The sequence below is a fragment of the Prunus dulcis genome, chromosome 5, assembly GCF_902201215.1.
Source record: "Prunus dulcis chromosome 5, ALMONDv2, whole genome shotgun sequence".
Classification (NCBI taxonomy): Eukaryota; Viridiplantae; Streptophyta; class Magnoliopsida; order Rosales; family Rosaceae; genus Prunus; species Prunus dulcis.
Genome location: NC_047654.1, coordinates 9966149 through 9988323, shown reverse-complemented (window position 1 = coordinate 9988323; position 22175 = coordinate 9966149). Strand labels below are relative to the sequence as shown.

The following is a 22175-nucleotide window of genomic DNA, read 5'->3' as shown; positions in this document are numbered from 1 at the left end:
AATTTTAGAATAAATTAATAACATGAAAAAGTTACCAACGTACCTGGATTGTCGAGAAATGAGATATGGTGCGTCGCCGGAGAAGAGAAAGGAAAGTAGTAAAAGGGAGAAGTTTGGGTGCGTCCCAAACCAGAGATATATGGTCAGAAAGAAGAAAAATCCTTGAATTTCCAAAAAAAAAAAGCAAATGAAAATAGAGGACAAGAGAAGAGGGATTTATTTATTTATTTTATATATACAAAACCTAAGAATTATAGAATATTATTTAATTGGCAACCAGAGCACATAGACCTGCTATTATGGTAAGACAGTGTGATTCTTGTGGAGGTTACTATAGATATACTGAAAATTCACATAAGGAAACAAACTTTGGAAATCTCTGGATGGAAGCTGGCGTGTGATTCACTTCTCTTTAAGTGAAATGAATTTCCAAGAAATAAAAAGAGTGAAATGAATTATGTAACGGCCTGTTTGGATAATAAAACCTTGGAATTGGGGTGTCAAATCCAAACCTAAGTAGAGGTCATTTCCGTCAAAGCTTATTTCGAATTTATTGAAGGGGTTCTTGAGTTCAATTTTCATAAATGACAATTGTTTTATATCTCCACAATTATAATATTATAATATTTTAAGGGAAAAAAAGAAAGCAACAACCGTGACCATCGCCACCAACTTCCCAACACCATCACCACCACCTTACCACCAACACGCCGCCGCCACGCCCCCGGCCATCACAACATCATCACATCTGTACTCCCATCACCAACAGCATCACTCTTGCTGATGTTGCCACCCCTACCACTATTTCTACACACACCACTCATCTCCATGACATTTGTTTTATTCATATTCAATCCCATTTTTAAAATGCTATCATTTAGAAATTGTTTTAGTACTCATAAAATTCTTTGTTTTTCTTGACAAAATGTTTGATTTTTTATATTAAAAAAAGTACTACAGATGTGTGGATATCATAGTTGATAACATGTTAATAACAAAACGTACCAACACATTATCGATACATTATTAACAATATAAATTCAAAATTCATCCGTCCAACTCCCTACCCATTGCTAAGTAAATTTCGTTTCATAAAACAATTTTGAAACTCTCAATTTAGATTACAATTGACAAGTTTGACAAAATAATGTTACCTGTGACATTGCACAAAGCCAAAGGTTCGAAACAAACGATAGGCTATGGATAAACCAAAAATAAGGATCTCAACAAAAGAAAGGAAAAACACAATTGCGTAAAGCATGGTGATAATGGAATAATATTTGAGTAAAGCTGCCGTTAAAAAACTATAATAAACATTAAAAAATCCCATACTCCTCACCGCACGCTACACCCCATACACCTTCACCTGCAACCGTTCCTAGCCATGAACAACACCGACTGAGGTCATCACTTCGAAATCGATTGGTCACCACCAACGGTACCATGTCATCACCATATATCGCGATGCGGCCTAAACGTCCTTATTTAATTAATTAACACTTTAATTTATTTTATTTCTGAGACACTTAACGCACAGACAAAAAACTCTTCTCACTCTAAAAACTCTCTTCCTTGCTCGGTGTCTTTTCAGCTTCTTCGCTTAGCCGTGTTGCGGAGGACAGATAGGCAGACGAACGCTGAGTTTCGAGCTTTTTCTCTTAGCGTCGTCGTTTCGGCCTCTGCATACACCACCACACTGTAAGTGATTCATTGTTAGGGTTTTTGCTTCAGTGCCTTGAACTCTACTGTTGAGCTGCAAATAATTGAATGATTCGGAAGGTTTTTTTTTCAATTTATGTGGTGAATTTATGGGCCTGTTTCGTTTTTTAGCTCGCGTTGTCTCCGCCATTGGGTTTGAATAGCTTAAGCTCTGCTTTTTATGGTTTTGTTTAACGAGTCGTAATTTCGAAATTGTTAGAAGTTAATGTTGGTTTTTTCTTTGGTAGGAGAGAGTTTTCTTTCACTTGCTAATTTCGTTTGGGTTTGAATATTTTTAAGTTATGCTATTGAATTTGTTGAAATGGGTGATTGAATTGCGTAGATCTGAGCTGAGGAAGTGTGTTTTGGGATCTTAAGCGTTTTGAGTGTGCTATTGACATGTGATCGTTAGTATAATATTGATAGCCTCTGTTTGCCCGAAAACTTTACAAATAAAGGTTTAGAAACAAGTCTGTAATGGAAAATTCACAAATGTGGGAAAACTGTAGCATTTCTTTATTTAGAAACAAAGCTCTTCAAACAAAAATGTAATGGCTTTAGAGTTTTGTTGATTTTTTTTTTTCCTTTTGCAATTGGAAAGGCAACTTTTTTTCTTTGGGTCTGGAAAAGGCCAACATTTATAATTAAAATGTGTTATTTTGACAGTAGTTCGTGAATCTGGATTATCATTCTTTATGACTTCGGCAGCTACTGTTCATTCAAATTTATATTTTTATGAGAGATACATTTATGGAAAGTATTTGTCTATTGTATTTGTTCTTGGCAAGAGCTAATGAAAAAAACATTCTAATATTTATACAGGTCCTTATTGAGTACCATTTCTATTGAGCAGCTCATTTAGGACCCCTTCCTAAATGTGTTAAGGCTATCTGTTGAGTTTTGTTATTCAGAGGTTCCATAGATATGAGCTCTGGATTACTTCTCATTGTTATGAATAGATGAGGTGCACACCAGTTCATTAAGTTGGTCTAAATGTGATAGCTTATCTATAATCAAGGAGAGTAATTTATCTCAGGATTTGCCTACTGTAATTTGTTCATTACATAAGCATGCCTTCTTGGTGGAGGAAGTCTTCATCCAAAGACGTAAAGAAGAAAGCAAATAAGGAGAGTTTCATTGAAACCATAGCAACCATACACCGAAAACTTAAGAGTTCATCGGAAGAGAAGTTCAATAGTAGATCAGGAAATTCTCGAAGGCCATGCAGCGACACTATTTCAGAAATGGGTTCTCTATCCAGGGCACTGTCACCTGCACCCTCCAAACAAGTATCACGCTGCCAAAGCTTTGCAGAACGGCCTCATGCCCAGCCACTACCCCTCCCTAGGGTGCAACTTTCTAACATTGGACGTACCGACTCTGGCATCAGTGCATCCTCAAAACCAGGATCTGACAGAGGGTCCAATCAATTGTTCTATTTGCCCCTTCCAAGACCTGAATGTGTCTCAAGCAGGGAAGATCCTACTGATGCTGAAGGAGATATAGCTACTGCTTCCATATCTTATGATAGCTCTACTGATAGTGATGATCCAATTGACTCACGTCTGCTAAGTCCCATGGGATCTGACTATGAAAATGGAAACAGAACAACTTTGAACAGCCCTTCCAGGTATGTTTTAATATATATCATTGAGAATGAAGATCTTATTTCAGGTTATGATGTTAGATAACCGTCATATTCACCTGTAAATGCTTCATCTGTGTGTGAGTGCATGCGTGTGTCCACCCCTGACAAATTTACTTCTATCTTTGCTGAAGTGTAATGCAAAAGGATCAATTCCCTACCGTCGACCAAAAGAACTCAAAAGAGACTGTGAAGCCGGATAATCTTCTGTTCAATACTCAGATTCTGTCTCCATCACCTAAACGGAGACCATCAAGCACACATATGCAGAATATACAAATCCCTTACCATGGTGCTTTCTTTAGTGCTCCAGACAGCTCACTGTCAAGTCCTTCTAGGAGTCCTATGAGAGTATATGGCTCTGAGCAAGTTAGGAACTCCAATTTCTGGGCAGGGAAGCCTTATCCAGAAATAGCTTCTGCTCACAGCTCTAGTCCAGGTTCAGGTCAAAATTCTGGGCATAATTCAGTCGGAGGGGATCTGTCAGGACAGTTGTTTTGGCAGCACAATAGGTGTAGCCCTGAGTGTTCTCCAATACCTAGTCCTAGATTGACCAGTCCTGGCCCCAGCTCCAGAATACAAAGTGGTGCTGTTACCCCTCTGCATCCACGAGCTGGAGGGCCAGCTGCAGAGTCGCCTACAAACCGGCCTGACGATGGGAAGCAGAAAAGCCACCGGTTGCCCCTTCCTCCAATAACAATAACTAATACCTGTCCTTTTTCTCCTGCATATTCAGCTGCAACGACTCCCACAGTTCCACGTAGCCCTAATAGGGCAGAGAATCCAGCAAGTCCTGGTTCACGTTGGAAGAAGGGTCGCCTGCTTGGGAGGGGCACATTTGGACATGTATATCTTGGTTTTAACAGGTTTGTAGCCAAACTCAGCTCTGTTAATTGATTACAAATTTTACAGTTGTATAATTTCTCTGTATGTATGGTATTTAGCAGACAGTGTAAGCTACATGTGACAGATTGAAATTTTCAAGTATCAGCATTTCAAAATTACAATTTTCCTGTGCTTATCAAATATTAAGCAGACAGTGTTTCTGAACTTAAAATTATGATTTATTATAGTCCACTTTGTTGTCGTTAGAAGTACTGCACAACTTCTTTGGAATTTTTGAATGTCTGGTTTGATTCAATTTTTGGGCTTCAGTGAAAGCGGTGAGATGTGTGCAATGAAGGAGGTAACTCTGTTTGCAGATGATGCAAAATCAAAAGAAAGTGCACAGCAACTGGGGCAAGTAAGTTCTATTTGCCAGTCAGTGACCCAGTAGATCTGTTAGAAATTCCAGTAGTGCAAAGAATAGAATATTTCTTAGTAAACTTTTCAATACAAGCTTTACATATTTTTTGTGTTCCTTTATTGAATGCACAATTCGTCTTTTTTACAATTCAAGTGGCATATACTTATGCATTGTGTTTTGTAGGAAATTGCTTTGCTAAGTCGCTTACGGCATCCAAATATAGTGCAGTATTATGGATCTGAGACAGTAAGTCCCTCTTATTACTGTGTAATATCTAAAAAGGTTTTGGTGCCTAGGTCAGTCAAGATTGGCTGTTTACACGTTCGATAGTAACTATTCTTAAATAAGTGTGTCATTCCTGTTGTTGACATGTGGTGGTGTATGCCTGAGCAGGTAGATGACAAACTTTACATATACTTGGAGTATATGTCTGGTGGATCCATTTATAAACTGCTTCAAGAGTATGGTCAGTTAGGTGAAATAGCTATTCGTAGTTATACTCAACAAATCTTGTCAGGGCTTGCGTACTTACATGCCAAAAACACTGTCCACCGGTCAGTCACATTATTATTGAAACTTTATTAATCTTATGGGCCATGTGTTTTAATCATTTAGGAATGTCAAGTTTGATTGTTTAGGAATGTCATTTGAACTAATGATAAGCTTATTATGTGCAGGGATATCAAAGGAGCAAATATATTAGTAGATCCCAATGGTCGGGTAAAATTGGCAGATTTTGGGATGGCTAAGCATGTAAGATCATTCATTTGCAAGTTTTTAGTGTAATTACCATTCAATCATTTCTTTTGATTGTCCAGTTAGCATGAAACCTCGATGCTGATAGGTAGCATTGTAAGAGATCCTATAAGCCAGTGTGTTATGAGAGTGAAAATATGCTTGTTAAGTACTCATTTTGTTGTAACACCATTTTCTACCTTTTGTTTTAGAAATAGAACACGAGACAACGTTTTTAAAAAAAAGGGCTACATTGCTCCAAGTTGTTTAATGTTTTTTTTCCTGTCAACCTTGAATCTGAGTGTTCTAATTAATCTTATCTGAATAATTGTAGATAACTGGGCAGTCTTGTCCATTGTCGTTCAAGGGAAGCCCATATTGGATGGCACCCGAGGTCAGGATGGTTCCTTTTTCCACTCTTGCATCACGATTTTTTTTCTGGCTTTGTGGTAACATTATTTACTCAACTGTTTAGGTTATCAAGAATTCGAACGGTTGTAATCTTGCGGTTGATGTATGGAGCCTTGGTTGTACTGTTCTTGAGATGGCCACAACGAAACCACCTTGGAGTCAATATGAAGGGGTTAGTAAAATTTGGATTCATAGACTGGAGTATTACAAAATAGTCTAATGCTATACATTTCTCATTGACAGTTCTTGCATGACAAAAATTCCTTGACCTGGTTCTTGTGTTTGTGCTTCAAAGGTTGCTGCTATGTTTAAGATTGGAAACAGTAAGGAACTTCCTGGAATTCCTGATCATCTGTCAGATGATGGGAAGGACTTTATTAGGCTGTGTTTGCAACGTAACCCACTGAATCGTCCTATAGCTGCTCAGCTTTTGGAGCATCCTTTTGTTAAAAATGTTGCTCCATTGGAAAGAACCATTTTGAGTGCAGAGCCTTCCGAAGGACCTCCTGCAGTGAGATCTCTGGTATAAACCCTAAACCAATCGCCCCCACAAATTCGATTTCTATGCCATTAAACTGCACATATGTGACTATTGCATTTACCATTTTTCAGATTTGTTGAATTTATGGCAACCAGATATTAAGTTTTCACTTTTAATACTAAGTATAGAATACCTCATGATGTAGGCATCTAAAAGACAAGGGCTTTAATATCATGAGAATTTTATGGCTTTATGTAATTGCTGTATTTGTATGCAACTAACAAGATTCACAATGTTTCCCATCCCTTCATATTGTTCTTCTGTGATTGTACATCGTATAAATATAAACATGCTCTGCTGACACTGGACATGAAAAGGCTTTTCCGGATCTTAAAATCTACGCAAAAATAACACGTTTTTTTATGTCCATATATGTTGGATATGCTGTGGGAAACAGAAATTATGGTTCCATGTATTCATGTGGACAACCAGCAATGCTATTTGGGGCCTAATATTTTATGTCAATTTATGCTGGCATATTTGGGGTAGAACATTAAAAAGTTCATCTTTTGTCTGCTTTATCAGTTGCAGCTTTCATTCTTTTCCTTTTTTAAATATTCTTTTAGGCCTTTGGACACGGGAGAAATCATTCTAACTTGGACTCAGAAGGGATGGGCATCCATCAGTCCAGAGGCTCAAAAACTGCCTCGGCATCAAGGTATATCTTCCTTCTCTCTCAGTTATATCTTTATTATGTGTAGATGAGTGGTTAAAATTGATGGCCAAATCATCATGTTATTATGAATACCTGGTTTTTATCTTGCTGTTGCTTGCAACTCATTTACCCACAGAATAGTAGTTAAGCTTATTAAACACAGGAATTTTGTACTTTGAATTAAAGAATGCTCAATATATGCTTCAACCCTTCATCTAAAGAAAGGCAATGCCAATACCATCACAGCCCATACAGAAGTAAATGTTGGGAAACTCGTTAGTTGATATTAATGCCACCTCGGGATATGAGGACTGATTTGTCTACTAGTCATCTCTCAATGTTCCATTAAAATTTTAACCTTTCCCTTTCCTTTATGGTTTTCAGTGATGCCCATACACCAAGAAACGTATCGTGCCCTGTTTCTCCTATTGGAAGTCCACTTCTACATTCTAGATCACCACAACATTTCAGCGGAAGGATGTCTCCTTCTCCCATATCTAGCCCTCGTACCACATCCGGCTCATCTACACCTCTCACTGGTGGCAGCGGTGCAATTCCTTTTCAACACTTGAAGCAGCCAACAACCTACTTACATGAAGGCATGGGGAAGAGCCAGAGATCTCAGAACTGTGGTTTCTATACAAATGGCAGCATTCCATACCATGAGCCAAAGCCAGACCTATTTCGAGGGATTCCACAAGCCTCTCGTGCTTTCTTGGATATAATTTCATCTGATAATGGTGCACCGGGAGACCAGATAGGGAATCCTGTTCCCAGGGACCCCCAGGAGTTATTTGATGTGCAGTCGATTTTGGCTGATCGTGTGTCTCAACAGCTCTTAAGGGATCATATAAAGCTGAATCCTTCCATGGACCTTAATCTTCGCTAGTGGTTTATCAAAGCAGTTATATGGAATGGGTGCATGATCTCTGGCGTATTGGCATTGCTGAAAAGTCCATTTTGTACTGTAAGAGTCAACAACTTGACAAATGATGCTTTTGGATCTTCTGATACCCTGATTGCCAGAAGAGAAACATGATATGAAAGGCCTCAATGCTCAGTCATGTTCCAGTGGTAAGCAGTACTTTGGCAGAAGAGGCTTCTTAAGCTAGATTCTCCTATGGTAGTGGTTGAACCGTTGAAGTCTTCCCTTCGCAGGAGTCGAAGGCGGTCATTGGAGATCCGGCTTTTGTTAATTCCTTGTAAAGATAATGTTTCTGCTGCTGTAAAAAAAGTGTACATTTTGTTGCTCCTTGGGGAAAAAGAAAAAGAAAAAAGAAAAAGAGGCTATCAGATGCCGTATTTGAACCTGACCATTTTTTGGTTATTTTGTTTTTCCGGGAGGAAAGAGGGTGGTTGAGATGGCACAAATTATTGTACAGTGGGGGTTGGGAATTAAATTGGAGTTGAGATTTTGTGAAGATTGTTGTTGAACCTGTATCAGTTTATGGCATTGGCGCCTCAGTCCAGTTCTTAAGATGGGATGGGCTGTGCGGCTTTATACTGTTGTATCTGAATTTACTTGCATCAAATAGAAGAAATCTAATTCCTCCTGTATTTCTCTCTTTAGATATCTTCTGCTGATGACCTTATTTATTGACTATTGATGAATAAGCAAAAATTTCAGTAAGGTCCTTGGATATAATGTTTTTATAAAGATAGTTCAAATCGGGTATTTTTAGAAACCCCTTGTGCCATAAAGACTCAAAACAATCCCTAGATTGAAGATCATAAATTACAAATATGGTACGAATGTGAAGTAGTTTGAGGCCAGCATTTTATTACACTTTGAAAGTTGGCAATTGATTTCATAACGAACAGTGCAGAAAACCATATCATTAACCAGCAAGGATTAAAATGCCCTACTGCTTGGCATCGGTCAAACTCAAGCTAAAATCCCAGAGCCTGGTAGCCAAATCTGCATCTTTTGCCTTAGAGCTCGGTTTGGCAATGTTACAGTCTGAAAAGTATACGCCGCCTACTCCCTTAACTTGTGGATGGAGTGCTGCAAAGCATGTCGTTGCCGCTCCCTGCAAGACCATGTTTTTATAAATTAAAACGATTTGATCAAATTGTAGACCACATCTCTGATAGAGCGAATTCACAAACACGGTCCATGTAGCATTAGTATTTAGTACCCAAAAAATAATAATAATAATAATAATAATCATACGCTGCATATATTGTGAAAGGTAGAAGTACCTGTTGGATAGTTTTAGAGAAAAATATACCCAGCACACTGAAGAAACCTGTGTGAAGCCAATCCAGTGAAAATGTGAGTTGTTAAGTGGAAAACCAGACAAATAATCAGTGCCGTGAACTTTTTTTATGAGCTGATATGAAAAGATGATCATAGTTTTCACTGAAGGGAACTTTCCTATTATAAAAATGACGCTGGTAAAGTACAGAAGACGAAGCATACATTGTAAAAAGCTATCATGGCGCGTAATATTCGTTCCTATTGCTCCAGGATGTAGAGAATTAGCTGTTATCTCTACCCCTTCTTCCTGTTCAGTTGAAATTTCAAACATAAGTTACCAAGCCAACCAAGAAATGCATATCAAATCTGAAAGTGTATATTAAAACGTTCAATACCTTGAGACGCCTTGTAAGCTCATTGGCATGTAGGATGTTAGCAAGCTTGGATTGCGCATAATTATAGTATCTGTTGTACCTGGAAAATAGCAAGCAAAAGGGGCAGATTTGTTTACATATTTACCCTAAACAGACACCTAGCACATTAAATCAGTATAGCCTAAAGAAGATTTACCCTGATTCATCGTTGATTTTATCGAAACGAATTCCTTCACGGTAACCATATGGATGAAGTAGTGATGATACATTAACAATTCTCCCCTCTATGTTGCTTTCTCGCGATGTGCTTTTCATGGTCTCCAACAGAAGATTGGTGAGAAGAAAGTGGCCTGCACATTGGATAGTATAAGTAACAAATGAATTGACAAAAGCAACTTGTGAAAGACTGATCTCTTTTCTGATAGTTTAGACTTCAAAACAATTGTTAGGTTTCAAACCTAAATGGTTGGTTGCAAACAGCAGCTCTATGCTGTCTTGAGAAAGCTTGAATGGAGATGCTCCTACCCCTGCATTGTTACTTCCAACAAACAAGAGAGTGTCTTACTTCTTATTGTCAGAATATATATAATAATCAAGTGTGAATTATGGCTGTATGAGCTTTTAAATGCATGCAGCTTGACAAAAATATGTTAGATCTAATTTTGTAGCAGCATAAGCTTTTGAGGTCCGGTGGTTGTCTAACATGGTACAAGAACTCTGGTGTTAGAGATAGCCTGTTTGAAACCGTCCCCTATATCCACTTATCACTTATCGTGTTAACTTGCGGGGTGGGCAAGTTTGATTCTCCACTTTGGGCTCATCTGATATGCTTTGATACAGGGTACTGGACTGTACTGTATTGTGCAGAGCATTTAGGGATCTTTATGACAACTTAAGCTTTGTATGACTTTGGAAAGTTCACACACGATCCAATCCAATCTAGTACAATAAAGCCACTTTTGACAAAAGGGGTAAATTGAGGAAAATAATTATAAACCAGAAGCATAGCCAGTAATAAAAATGCAAATTGCTTATCTCACATAAGAATGTTCAATGGAAGGCCGGAGGAGTTATAATCTGCTGCAAATTTTCTTACAGATGCCAACAAGCTCAGGTCCAACTCCATGACATCAATCTTAGCGTTGGAGATTTCTTCAAGGATTGCTTCTTTGACTTTGGCCCCAGCATCCATGTTCCTTATTGCCATAACAACATGAACACCACGCAACGCAAGAACACGTGATGTCTCTGCACCGATACCACTTGAGGCTCCTGAAATTGAACAAAGTTTTTACACAGAAATGTTTGAAAACATTGCTTTGAGAAACACAGAGGAAGGCTCATTCACATGTAAACAATGGAGATGTCCAAATCCAAAGGCTAAAAAGCTACATCTCCATGTAATTCAGAAGAGCTTATGAAAGAAACCATCTTAATCTGATTTAGCCTCAGAGTAACATATGATCATCCAAGAAACTAACAAGAGTTTTTTCCCATGTTTACCTGGGAAGTTGCTCCAGTGACGTACTAAATCATATTAAATCCTATAATTAATCACATAAACAAATAAAACAAATAACTGAAATACCTGACAATGCAGTAAGAGAAATTTTTATCACATATATGAAGCTTAAAATAGAGCATGACCTGTAACAATGGCAATCAGACCTGTTCCATCAATTCCTTTAGTAACTTCCTCTGCTGTAGAAGAGGCAGAAAACCCAGAAGGTCCTTTCCTGCTAAATATCCCCATGAATTCTGCAGATGACAATGAACTTGCAAGTTACAAAACAAAGAAAATGCTACCAAAACTAGCGAAAATAGTTTTTTTTTTTCTTTTTTCTTCTGGGTGTCAAAACATTGTAATTCTTTTCTTAAAATATTGGCAACGAGAGTAACAGCCAATGTCAAGACAAGGCTATACTAGAGGTGCCCCATTGATGATAGATACCAAGTTGACAACTGTTTGCTTGCTGTTGGCCCATGTTTCCCCCCTACGTGGCAATTTTGTTTGGGATTGTTATAAGCAATGTCCTTTTTGATGCGGCTCTCATACTAGAATGCAACATGTTGGCTAGTTTTGATTGTCCATGAGCAAGTATGTGTTCAAATTTGCAGCTCTATCGAGTCCGAGTCAGTTCTTACAAGTCTCACCTCTCTAAATGAGATTTGTAAGACACAATATGTTAAACTATTGTCCAAGTAATAAGTCGAGTCCCTGCTATTAAGCTATAGGGAATTTGACAACATTTTAATAAATAGATCGTGTTAAGCATTTTAAACCATAAACCACATATTGCGCTTCTTGACCATGTTGAAAGCTGTTTACTTTGTATTTCCCTTCATGTTGTCTATGTGCTCCAGTTTCTAGACTGGTCTTAAATTACAAATAAGGTACAAATGGGAACTACTTATAGTCTGAGTTCAGCATTTGGTTACAGTTTGAGATTTGGAGGTTTGATTTCATAACGAACAGTGCAACCAGCAAATATTAAAACATCCTACTTCTTGGGATTGGTCAAACTCAAGCTACAATCCCAGAGTCTCCTAGCCATATCCGCATCTTTTGCCTGAGAGCTCCGTTTGGCAATCTTACAGTCCGAAAAGTATTCGCCGCCTACTCCCTTAACATGTGGATTGAGTGCCACAAAGCATGTGGTTGCCGCACCCTGCATGACCATGTTCATTGAGATAGTTCAAGGGCAGCTGCTATACAATGTGAATATATAGTACAAACACAAGATTCTCTATCTAGAAAATCAAATAAAATCATATGATTTAATGTATTGTGGAACGTCAAGAAGTACCTGCTGAACAGTTTTAGAGATAAACAAACACACCACAGTAAAAACACCTGTCAGGCCAATGAAAAAAGTGAGTTTATCAGTGAAAAATCAGACAAATACTCAGCGTCAAGAACTTTGATTATGAGCTAATATGAAAAGTGATGCATTTAGTCTTGACTGCAGGGGATTTTACAGTAAAAATAATTGTCACTGGTAAAGTAGAGAAGATGAAGCTTACACCGTGCGAAGCTGTCATGGCGGGTAATATTCGTGAGAATTGCTCCGGGATGAACAGAATTAGCCGTTATCTCTACCCCTTCTTCCTGTTTAGTTGATGTTTCAAAAATAAGTTACCAAGTCAACCAAGAAGATATGGATACATGCAATATATGTCCATAGAAATTAGGCATAAATGATGGGATGTCCTTAATAAGTTCAATACCTTCAGACACCGCGAAAGCTCGTTAGCATGTAGGATGTTAGCAAGTTTGGATTGTGCATAAGCACAATGCCTGTTGTATCTGTATATTAGCAAGTAAAAGGGTCAGATTGTTGACAAATATTTATCCAAACAGACATCTCAAAATGTTAAAAACAGGTATGAACATATATAATCTGCATATCCTGCAGAAGATTTACGTGGGTTCATCATTAAGTTTATCAAAACGAATTCCTTCACGGTATCCGTAATGATGGCTCAGTGATGATACGTTCACGATTCTACCCTCTGTGTTGCTTTCTCGCGATGTGCTTTTCATGGTCTCCAACAAAAGATTTGTGAGAAGAAAATGACCTGCACATTTGATGGTTCAAGAAACAAATAGATTGGTAAAAGAAACTTGTATGAAACTGATCAGTAGGCAGGCTACAGTCCAAAGCAATTTTTAGGTAACAAACCTAAATGATTCGTTGCGAACTGGAGTTCTATACTGTCTTGAGAAAGTTTGAACGGTGTCACTCCTACCCCTGCATTGTTACTTCCAACAAAGAAGAGATTGTATTACTTCTTATTGCCATAGTATGAAATAAAGACATATTAGCTTCATATAATAAAGTAAATATGTAACAAACCACACACAACAAACAGAAGGAAACTGGCATTTGCTTATCTTACATAAGGATGTTCAATGGAAGGCCTGAGGAACGATAATCTGCTGCAAATTTTCTTACAGATGTGAATGAGCTGAGGTCTATCTCCCTGACATCAATTTTAGCATTGGGGATTTCTTTAAGGATTACTTCTTTGACATTCGCCCCAGCATCGGTGTTCCTTACTGCCATAACTACATGGACGCCGCGCAATGCAAGAACACGCGCTGTCTCTACACCAATACCACTTGAGGCTCCTGAAATTGAACAACCTTACCTTGAGAAACACACAGAGGAAGGCTCATTGACATGAAAATTAAGAAACAAAACTGAAGGGTCTTGCTATACTTGCTATACATAAATGAGAAATAACAGATTATATCATAGAAGAGAACTTATAGAAGAAGCCATCTTAGTTTCATGTTTTCTTGGTCAAGAGCTTAATTTCATTTAGATTTGGAATGATAAATGATCATCCAAGAAACTAAGAAAAGTACTTGAATATAAAATTAAAAATACAAGAGTATGTATATATCAAAGAATTACTAAAAGCTAGTCCAGATCACTGATCTTCTAATCATTTTTCCATTTTAACATGGGAAAATCCTTTATCAGATTTTTATAAAAAAAATATTTCATATATGAAGGTTAAAAAATAGAGCATGATGACCTGTAACAATTGCAGTAAGACCAGTTCCATCAATCCCTTCAGTAACTTCCTCTGCTGTTGAAGAGGCAGAGAAACCAGATTGTTGTTTCTTGCTAAAAATCCCCATGAAAGTTGCAGATGATAATGTGAAGTTACAAAGAATGCCAACAAAAGCAACATAACATAGGATTTCTCTGATTAAAATATAGGCAATGTGAGGAAAAGGCTATGCTTGGGGTGCCCCACCAATGATACATTATAGATACCAATTGACTTGAGGGATCAGAGGACCAAAACATGAAAGACTTTTGGGATTATAGTAAGTAATGACGTTTCTGATATACAACGATGTCGTTTGGAACACATTGTTGTTGACCAAATGCCAAATCAGAAGTTTTGTCAACAGGTTGTTTTGGTAACAATGATACCAGACTCACTTGTTTGATAATACTACTTCTATAGTGGTTAAATTTGACAACAAATAAAAGGAAAAAATTTAGATGTTTTAAAAAAATAAAAATAAAAACTGGTACTGCCGCACGGCTATACTTGGTTTTTTAAATTAAAAAAAAATAGTATAGCCGAGCGGTTATAATCGGTTTTTTCGTAATTTAAAAACACGTATAGCCGCACGGCTTTACTTGTTTACACGTGGCGCCTAGGAATAGTATAGCCGAACGGCTATACGCCTTTTTCCTAAGCTCTATTTATTTTACACGTGGCGCGTCCTTTTTTTGTTTTTAAAAATAGTATAGCCGGACGGCTATACCAGATTTTTTTAATTTAAAAAAAAATAGTATAGCCGTTCGGCTATACCCGTTTTTCCCTAATTGTTTTAAAACATAGTATAGCCGAACGGCTTTGACACGTGGCGTCTAAGCGCTAGGCAGGACTTTTTAAATATATATAAATAGTATAGCCGAACGGCTATACTCAGTTTTTTTCTAATTTGTTTTTAAAATAGTATAGCGGGACGACGATACCCTTTTCCCTAATTTTTAAAAAAATAGTATAGCGGTGCGGGAATACCCCTTTTTTTGTTTTTTTTAAAAAATAGTATAGCCAACCGGCTATATCCTTTTTTTAATTTAATATTTTTCTTTTTTAATAAATAGTATAACCGAGCGGCGATACACTTAATATTTTTCCCCCTTTTTTGTTTATCGATCAGAGTAGAGATGCCAAGGAGTCCCTTTCTCTAAACCTCTTCCCTTTCTCTGAACCTCCGTAGTTGAGGTGCCAGGGAGTGGCAGGCATCATAGTTGAACCTCTTCCCTTTCTTCTCTGAACCTCCATTGTTATGCCCACAATAACAAAATCCAAGCATGAAAGGGCTGCTTCGTTCACTAATGAATCCTCAATCTGCAAGAATAAGCGAATTCCCAGCATGACAAATAACAAACCTGTGCGTGATCGTAATTCAACTAACTGATTGATACAAACAAGATAATGAAAACCTAGGGAAATTCAACTTCTCTGGTTCTTTTCTTCGGGCTTGCCAAACGGGGCATATGAATTTGTAAATTCCATGAAAGCCCAAATCGCATGTCCAAGTCCCTCGTCCAAACAAACCCTTAATGATCAAGCACAACACACACAACAGCTCAATGTAAATTTGAAAACCCATAAAATTACTTCACCACCAAGAAACCACACTATAAGCATCTGACTGACAGAAACCAACCCAACAAGGAAACGCAACGCAAGTTTCCTAACTGAAAAGGGTAACAAAATGTACTTATAAATAATACCCACACATCTAGCTCTTATTGGCAATTTCATTCCAAGCATTGAAGCCCGTTTCTCCCCCAACAACTAGAATTCATCAACTGATTGTTTTGTAGTTTGATTTATTTTCTTCTCTTAATTTCAACATTAACAAAGGAGGAAGAAGCTAGTACCCGTGCACGTGCTAATACCAGTGCAAATCATTGCCCACTACCAGGCCAAGTTTCCACTGCCCTCACTTTGTGTGATCCAACTTGGAATTACAACACAAACCAGAGAAAAAGAGGAATTAGACCTTGCTCCTCTCACATTTTCTGCATTCCCTCCTAATCCAAAACACAAGAAAATAGAGTACGAATCATATGAACAAGGAATTAAAGAAAAAGAAAAGAAACCAAGTTGTGCCGGAAACTACGCTGAGTCCACAGCCTCAGGATCAGGGGCCTTAGAAACTGCAGGAAGAAGCCGACAGTAAGCGACCTTAGAAACTGCTCACGGCTACTGATGCCCAAAAAATGGGTCATCGAACATGTTCTGCAGTACTTGAATGACAAGTTTGCCAAAAGGGTTACGAGTGGAGAGGGCATAGGAGTTATAGTTGAAGACAAAATGGGTAAATCTCAACGTTATTATAATCCAGTATGTGATTACAGTTTGCAGTTTGGCAATTTGATTTCAGTGCAGAAAAAATCCAGCTACTACATGACCCAGAAAATATTAGAACACCATACTACTTTGCATTTGTCAAACTCAAGCTAAAGTCCCAGACTCTGGTTGCCAAATCTGCATCTTTTGCCTGAGAGCTCGGTTTGGCGATGTTACAGTCCACAAAGTATTCACCGCCTACTCCCTTAAGCTGTGGATGGAGTGCCACAAAGATATCGGACTTACCTTGAGTTTTAGTGTAGAGAGTAGGCTTGCTTTTGCTCCTCCTGATCCTCATGGTATCCGTATTGATGACTCAGTGATGATACGTTCACGATTCTCGCCTCTGTGTTGCTTTCTCGCGATGTGCTTTTCATGGTCTCCAACAAAAGATTTGTGAGAAGAAAATGACCTGCATATTTTATGGTTCAAGAAACAAATAGATTGGTGAAAGAAACTTGTATGAAACTGATCAGTAGGCAGGCTACAGTTCAAAGCAATTTTCAGGTAACAAACCTAAATGATTCGTTGCGAACTGGAGTTCTATACTGTCTTGAGAAAGTTTGAATGGTGTCACTCCTACCCCTGCATTGTTACTTCCGAGAAAGAAGAGATTGTGTTACTTCTTATTGCCATAGTAGGAAATAAAGACATATTAGCTTCATATAATAAAGTAAATATGTAGCAAACCACATACAACAAAAAAGAAGGAAATTGGCATTTGCTTATCTTACATAAGGATGTTCAATGGAAGGCCTGAGGAACGATAATCTGCTGCAAATTTTCTTACAGATGTGAATGAGCTGAGGTCTATCTCCCTGACATCAATTTTAGCATTGGGGATTTCTTTAAGGATTACTTCTTTGACATTCGCCCCAGCATCGGTGTTCCTTACTGCCATAACTACATGGACGCCGCGCAATGCAAGAACACGCGCTGTCTCTACACCAATACCACTTGAGGCTCCTGAAATTGAACAACCTTACCTTGAGAAACACACAGAGGAAGGCTCATTGACATGAAAATTAAGAAACAAAACTGAAGGGTCTTGCTATACTTGCTATACATAAATGAGAAATAACAGATTATATCATAGAAGAGAACTTATAGAAGAAGCCATCTTAGTTTCATGTTTTCTTGGTCAAGAGCTTAATTTCATTTAGATTTGGAATGATAAATGATCATCCAAGAAACTAAGAAAAGTACTTGAATATAAAAATTAAAAATACAAAACCCATTGGAAAGTATGTATATATCAAAGAAATACTAAAAGCTAGTCCAGATCACTGATCTTCTAAATCATTATTTTTACATGGGAAAATCCTTTATCATTTTTAAATAAAATGAAGCTTAAAAAATAGAGCATGATGACCTGTAACAATTGCAGTAAGACCGGTTCCATCAATCCCTTCAGTAACTTTCCTCTGCTGTTGAAGAGGCAGAGAACCCAGATTGTTGTTTGTTGCTAAGACTCCCCATGAATGTTGCAGATGATAATGTGAAGTTACAAAGAATGCTAACAAAAGCAACATAACATAGGATTTCTCTTATTAAAATATAGGCAATGTGAGGAAAAGGCTATGCTTGGGATGCCCCACAAATGATACATTATAGATACCAATTGACTTGAGGGATCAGATGACCAAAACATGAAAGACTTTTGGGATTATAGCAAGTCATGACGTTTCTGATGTTAATCTTATATACAACGATGTCGTTTGGAACACAGTGTTGTTGACCAAGTGCCAAGCCAAAAGTTTCGTCAACAGGTTGTTTTGGTAACAATAATACTAGACACACGTGTTTGATAATACTACTTCTATAGTGGTTAAATTTGACAACAAATAAAAGGAAAAAATTTAGAGTAACTTTTTCTTTTGCAAAACAGATAAAAATTATAAATTCTAAAACATTAATTTCCATTCTCATCCAAATGCACTGTAATAGTTAAAAAGTCGAGCCTACATCATTAACATCCCAACGAAAAGTTGCCCTTAAAAAAAGGAAAAAGTTTACTTAACAAATCCCTAAATTTATATTTAGATCCATTTGAAATTAGAACACTAATAAAACGACAGACATTATTGATTTCATTCCTGCATTGCATCATCTTCTGCCTGCTGGACCAAGTTTCATTCTTAAGCAGAAGCACTAATAAATTTCCTAGCAAGCTCCTCCTGCACATTATCAATCATAAGCCAAGCACCGGATCCAGATTCAGAATGCTTCTTTTCTTTAGCTGAGTTCCATGCACCACCCAAAACCAAGACTTCACTGTCTCCACCAGCTTCTTCTCACTATGTGGATGCAGGTAACGAGAAACTATATCCCAATCCCTTCTCAAGCATTCCTCTGCCTTCATCATGTAACTTCCTCCAAAATCCATCTTGTAAATTTACTAGAATTGTCATCATATAACTATCCTTCAAAAAAATAGTATAGCCAGGCGGCTATACTGAGTCATTGTCTCAAATTTTTTAACAAAATAGTATAGCCGAGCGGCTATACCCGGTTTTTTAATTTTAAGTTTATAAAATATATTGAATTAATATTTCTTAAAAATAGTATAGCTGCGCGGTTTTACTGGATTAGAAAAACACAAGAAAATATCGAGTCCACAGCCTCAGGATCAGGGGCCTTGGAAAATCAGGAAGAAGCTGACAGTAAGCCACCTTAGAAACTGCTCAAGGCTACTGATGCCGAAAAAAGGGGTCATCGACCATGTTCTGCATTACTTGGATGACAAGTTTGCCAAAAGGGTTATGAGTGGAGAGGGCATGGGAGTTATAGTTGAAGACTGCGATACAAACACTAGGCATTACTTGAATTTCAAGCTTTGGGGTTCGGCAAGAGTTTGTGCATAGGAGAGGCTTGAAGGAGAAGGATGAAATTGGGCTTTATTGGGATACTTCCAAATCCATGTTCATGTTTTCTGTTCTTGAAAGGGCAAGGCAATCCCAGTTACCTGCTTGATCAATTCTGTGGGTCTGGACTCTAGATTGTTGAATTTGATTAAGATCATGATTAATTTCATGAATTTGAAATTGTGATCAAAATTGTAACTAGCTAGATAGTTTAATTACCATCTTAATTCCTCAGTTTGACGAATATGTTGATAATAATACTACTTTTATATATAGTTCCTGTTAATGTTGTCTGTATGAACCAGTTTCTAGTCCAACTAGCTTTAAATGACAAAATGGGTAAATCTCAACGTTATTATAATCCAGTATGTGATTACAGTTTGCAGTCTGGCAATTTGATCGTAACGAACAGTGCAGAAAAGAGCCAGCTACAACATGACCCAGAAAATATTAGAGCACCATACTACTTGGCATTTGTCAAACTCAAGCTAAAACCCCAGAGTCTAGTTGCCAAATCTGCATCTTTTGCCTGAAAGCTTGGTTAGGCGATGTTACAGTCCACGAAGTATTCACCGCCTACTCCCTTAAGCTGTGGATGGAGTGCCACAAAGCATGTGGTTGCCGCACCCTGCATGACCATGTTCAATGACATAATTAGTTTCATATAATATGAATGCCCAAAAAAGATTTTGTATCAAACGAAAGAGAAATATCATCTCTTGTGGAACATAAAGATGTACTTGCTGAACAGTTTTTGAGATAAATATGCCCAGCACCTTAAGAATACCTGTGTCAAGCCAAAGAAAATGTGAGTTGATCTGTGGAAAACCAGAGAATACTGCTGCACTGTCAACAACATGAAAGGAGATGTATCCATGTGGTACAGCAGATGAAGCTTACATTTTAAAAAGGCATCATAGCGCATAAGATTTCTGAGAATTGTTCCCGGATAGAGAGAATTAGCTGTTACCTCTGCCCCTTCTTCCTGTTTAGTTAACGTTCCGAAAATAAGTTATGATGCCAACCAAGAAGGGGAAATCATTGATGACCTTTAGAAACTCAATACCTTCAGACGTCTTGTAAGCTCATTAGCATGCAATATGTTAGAAAGCTTGGACTGTCCATAAGCATAATATCTGTGGTATCTGTATAGCAAGTCAAAACGGCAGATTGTTGATCATGTATTTATATACACAAACACATCATTAGCCTTAAGACGATTTTTCAAAAGGGTGCTGCCACAGTTTTACCTTGATTCATCATTAATTTTATCAAAACAAAACCCTTCACGGTACCCGTATCGATGGCCTAGTGATGATACATTAACAATTCTCCCCTCTGTTTTCCTTTCTCGCAATGTGCTTTTCACGGTCCCCAACAAAATCTGTGAGGAGAAAATGACCTGCACATTGGATGGTTCGAGTAAAAGTTAATAACTCGACAAAAGTGATTCGTAGAAAACTGAATCCATTATACTACAGGACAGACTTCAAAGAAAATTTTAGGCAGACACACGTAAATGGTTAGTTGCAAAATGGAGCTCTATGTTGTCTTGAGAAAGCTTGAATGGAGTTGCCATAATGCCTGCATTGTTACTTCCAACAAAGAAGAGAGTGCAATACTACAAATGAGTGCGTGTATGGTGCTGAGAGAGCTGTCATTTTCTTAATTTCCATGAGAAAACCACAAGCACATACAACCCAAGAAAGAAGGAAATTTAAGAATTTGCTTATCTTACATAAGTATGTTCAATGGAAGGTCCTGTTGGTGTATAGGTGTAGCTGCTGTGATGGAATTAGAATAGGAAGGTTCTATTCTAGTTAGGAAGGCTGCCTTGGATCATAGTCCAAGTGTACAGCAGAGAATGTAATAGCATTTGCCACTTGTCATTATCTTATAGGGTTATGATTGAATGGCTAGATTTTGTGTTGTAATAGGGAATATTTCCTCCTCCCTAACGGTTTTGTCAGTAAGAGAATATATGCATGTTTTTGGTGCTGAGCTGATACACAGCTAGCATTCTTCTCCAAGCTCTCTCTCTCTCACACATAGAAATCTGACCTCTCTTTACTCAAAAGCTCTCTGCATTTTCATAGAGATTTATTACATGTTTTGATTGAATCTTTATGCATGATAATGTTCTGCATAGTCTAACATGGCCTCAGAGCCAGGTTTGATCTTGTAATACTTGGCGTTTTCTGTGCTAAGCTATTGAAGCTGCAGCTGAGCTTGAGTTCTGCAGATCTAAGTCTAACATGGCTGGATCAAGTGGTGGTGAGTTGAGAGCACCAATTTTCAATGGTGAGAACTACGATTTCTGGAGCATTAGGATGAAGACCATCTTCAAATCTCATGGACTGTGGGATTTTGTGATCAAAGGACTTGATGGTATGGATATGAAGAAGTCAGATGAATCTGATGATCAGAAAAAGGAGAGAGAAGAATCAAGTGGGAAAGGCATGGTTGCTGAGGTACTCATGAAGGATGCCAAGGCCCTTGGATTGATTCAAGGAGCAGTTTCAGAGGAGATATTCCCACGAATATCTCATGAAGAGACATCAAAAGGTGCCTGGAGTATTCTGCAGCAAGAATTCCATGGAGATAAGCAGGTAAGGAGTGTTAAATTGCAAGGCCTTAGAAGAGAATTTGAATATACAAGAATGAAGGATGATGAATCCTTAACTGTCTATGTTACTAAACTATTTGATTTAATTAATCAAATGAGAAGTTATGGGGAGGAATTGCCTAGGGAGAGAATTGTTCAAAAACTGCTTATTAGTCTGCCATCTACCTATGACTCTATCTGTTCAGTTATTGAACATTCTAGAGATCTAAATGAGATTGAGGTGCAGGAGGTTGTAGCCTCACTAAAGAGCTTTGAGTTGCGTTTAGATAGGCATTCTGAAAAC

At 37.8% G+C, this 22175-nt stretch overlaps 3 protein-coding genes and 2 pseudogenes across 4 annotated transcripts; 1 reads left to right on the top strand and 4 right to left on the bottom strand.

Annotated features, from left to right (window-relative positions):
• Positions 1-1519: 1519 nt before the first annotated feature.
• LOC117627457 (mitogen-activated protein kinase kinase kinase YODA) lies at positions 1520-8500 on the top strand. Of its 2 annotated transcripts, XM_034359572.1 has the most exons (12): positions 1520-1698; positions 2521-3328; positions 3478-4209; positions 4499-4586; positions 4773-4835; positions 4983-5143; positions 5267-5342; positions 5659-5718; positions 5800-5907; positions 6031-6258; positions 6843-6934; positions 7316-8500. In XM_034359572.1, exons 2-12 carry the CDS (start codon positions 2769-2771, stop codon positions 7818-7820), a joined length of 2673 nt encoding a protein of 890 aa, XP_034215463.1. In that variant the 5' UTR covers positions 1520-1698; positions 2521-2768; the 3' UTR covers positions 7821-8500. The 2 variants fall into 2 exon arrangements, with proteins under 2 accessions (XP_034215463.1, XP_034215464.1); XM_034359573.1 differs by lacking the exons at positions 4499-4586; positions 4773-4835; positions 4983-5143 and having other exon boundaries at positions 1537-1698.
• Positions 8501-8793: 293 nt separating this feature from the next.
• Positions 8794-11258, bottom strand: LOC117629003 (short-chain dehydrogenase TIC 32, chloroplastic-like). The gene is made up of 8 exons (XM_034361534.1): positions 11153-11258; positions 10546-10777; positions 9964-10043; positions 9702-9855; positions 9527-9605; positions 9354-9438; positions 9134-9180; positions 8794-8961 (listed from the first exon to the last, which is right to left on the bottom strand). Exons 1-8 carry the CDS (start codon positions 11256-11258, stop codon positions 8794-8796), a joined length of 951 nt encoding a protein of 316 aa, XP_034217425.1.
• A 748-nt stretch (positions 11259-12006) lies between these two features.
• LOC117629002 (short-chain dehydrogenase TIC 32, chloroplastic-like) lies at positions 12007-14183 on the bottom strand. The gene is made up of 8 exons (XM_034361533.1): positions 14051-14183; positions 13406-13637; positions 13189-13268; positions 12931-13084; positions 12734-12812; positions 12530-12614; positions 12313-12359; positions 12007-12174 (listed from the first exon to the last, which is right to left on the bottom strand). The coding sequence occupies exons 1-8, from the start codon at positions 14154-14156 to the stop codon at positions 12007-12009; spliced, it is 951 nt and encodes a 316-aa protein (XP_034217424.1). The 5' UTR covers positions 14157-14183.
• Positions 14184-15196: 1013 nt separating this feature from the next.
• On the bottom strand, positions 15197-17881 carry LOC117629000 (annotated as a pseudogene).
• Positions 17882-19729: 1848 nt separating this feature from the next.
• Positions 19730-22175, bottom strand: part of LOC117628999 — a 3045-nt pseudogene continuing 599 nt past the window's right edge.

What these genes read in the sequence shown, in the direction of transcription:
- LOC117627457 (XM_034359572.1), top strand. Translation starts at nt 2,769, where the DNA reads ATGCCTTCTTGGTGGAGGAAGTCTTCATCCAAAGACGTAAAGAAGAAA. An exon ending in GTATATCTTGGTTTTAACAG is followed by an intron (nt 4,210 to 4,498) that starts GTTTGTAGCCAA and finishes TTTGGGCTTCAG; the next exon opens with TGAAAGCGGTGAGATGTGTG. An exon ending in ATTTTGGGATGGCTAAGCAT is followed by an intron (nt 5,343 to 5,658) that starts GTAAGATCATTC and finishes GAATAATTGTAG; the next exon opens with ATAACTGGGCAGTCTTGTCC.
- LOC117629003 (XM_034361534.1), bottom strand. Translation starts at nt 11,258, where the DNA reads ATGGGGATATTTAGCAGGAAAGGACCTTCTGGGTTTTCTGCCTCTTCT. An exon ending in AAAATCAACGATGAATCAGG is followed by an intron (nt 9,606 to 9,701) that starts GTAAATCTTCTT and finishes GCTATTTTCCAG; the next exon opens with GTACAACAGATACTATAATT. An exon ending in CCATGATAGCTTTTTACAAT is followed by an intron (nt 9,181 to 9,353) that starts GTATGCTTCGTC and finishes GGCTTCACACAG; the next exon opens with GTTTCTTCAGTGTGCTGGGT.
- LOC117629002 (XM_034361533.1), bottom strand. Translation starts at nt 14,156, where the DNA reads ATGGGGATTTTTAGCAAGAAACAACAATCTGGTTTCTCTGCCTCTTCA. An exon ending in TCTTACTGCAATTGTTACAG is followed by an intron (nt 13,638 to 14,050) that starts GTCATCATGCTC and finishes GTTCAATTTCAG; the next exon opens with GAGCCTCAAGTGGTATTGGT. An exon ending in GTTCGCAACGAATCATTTAG is followed by an intron (nt 13,085 to 13,188) that starts GTTTGTTACCTA and finishes TCAAATGTGCAG; the next exon opens with GTCATTTTCTTCTCACAAAT.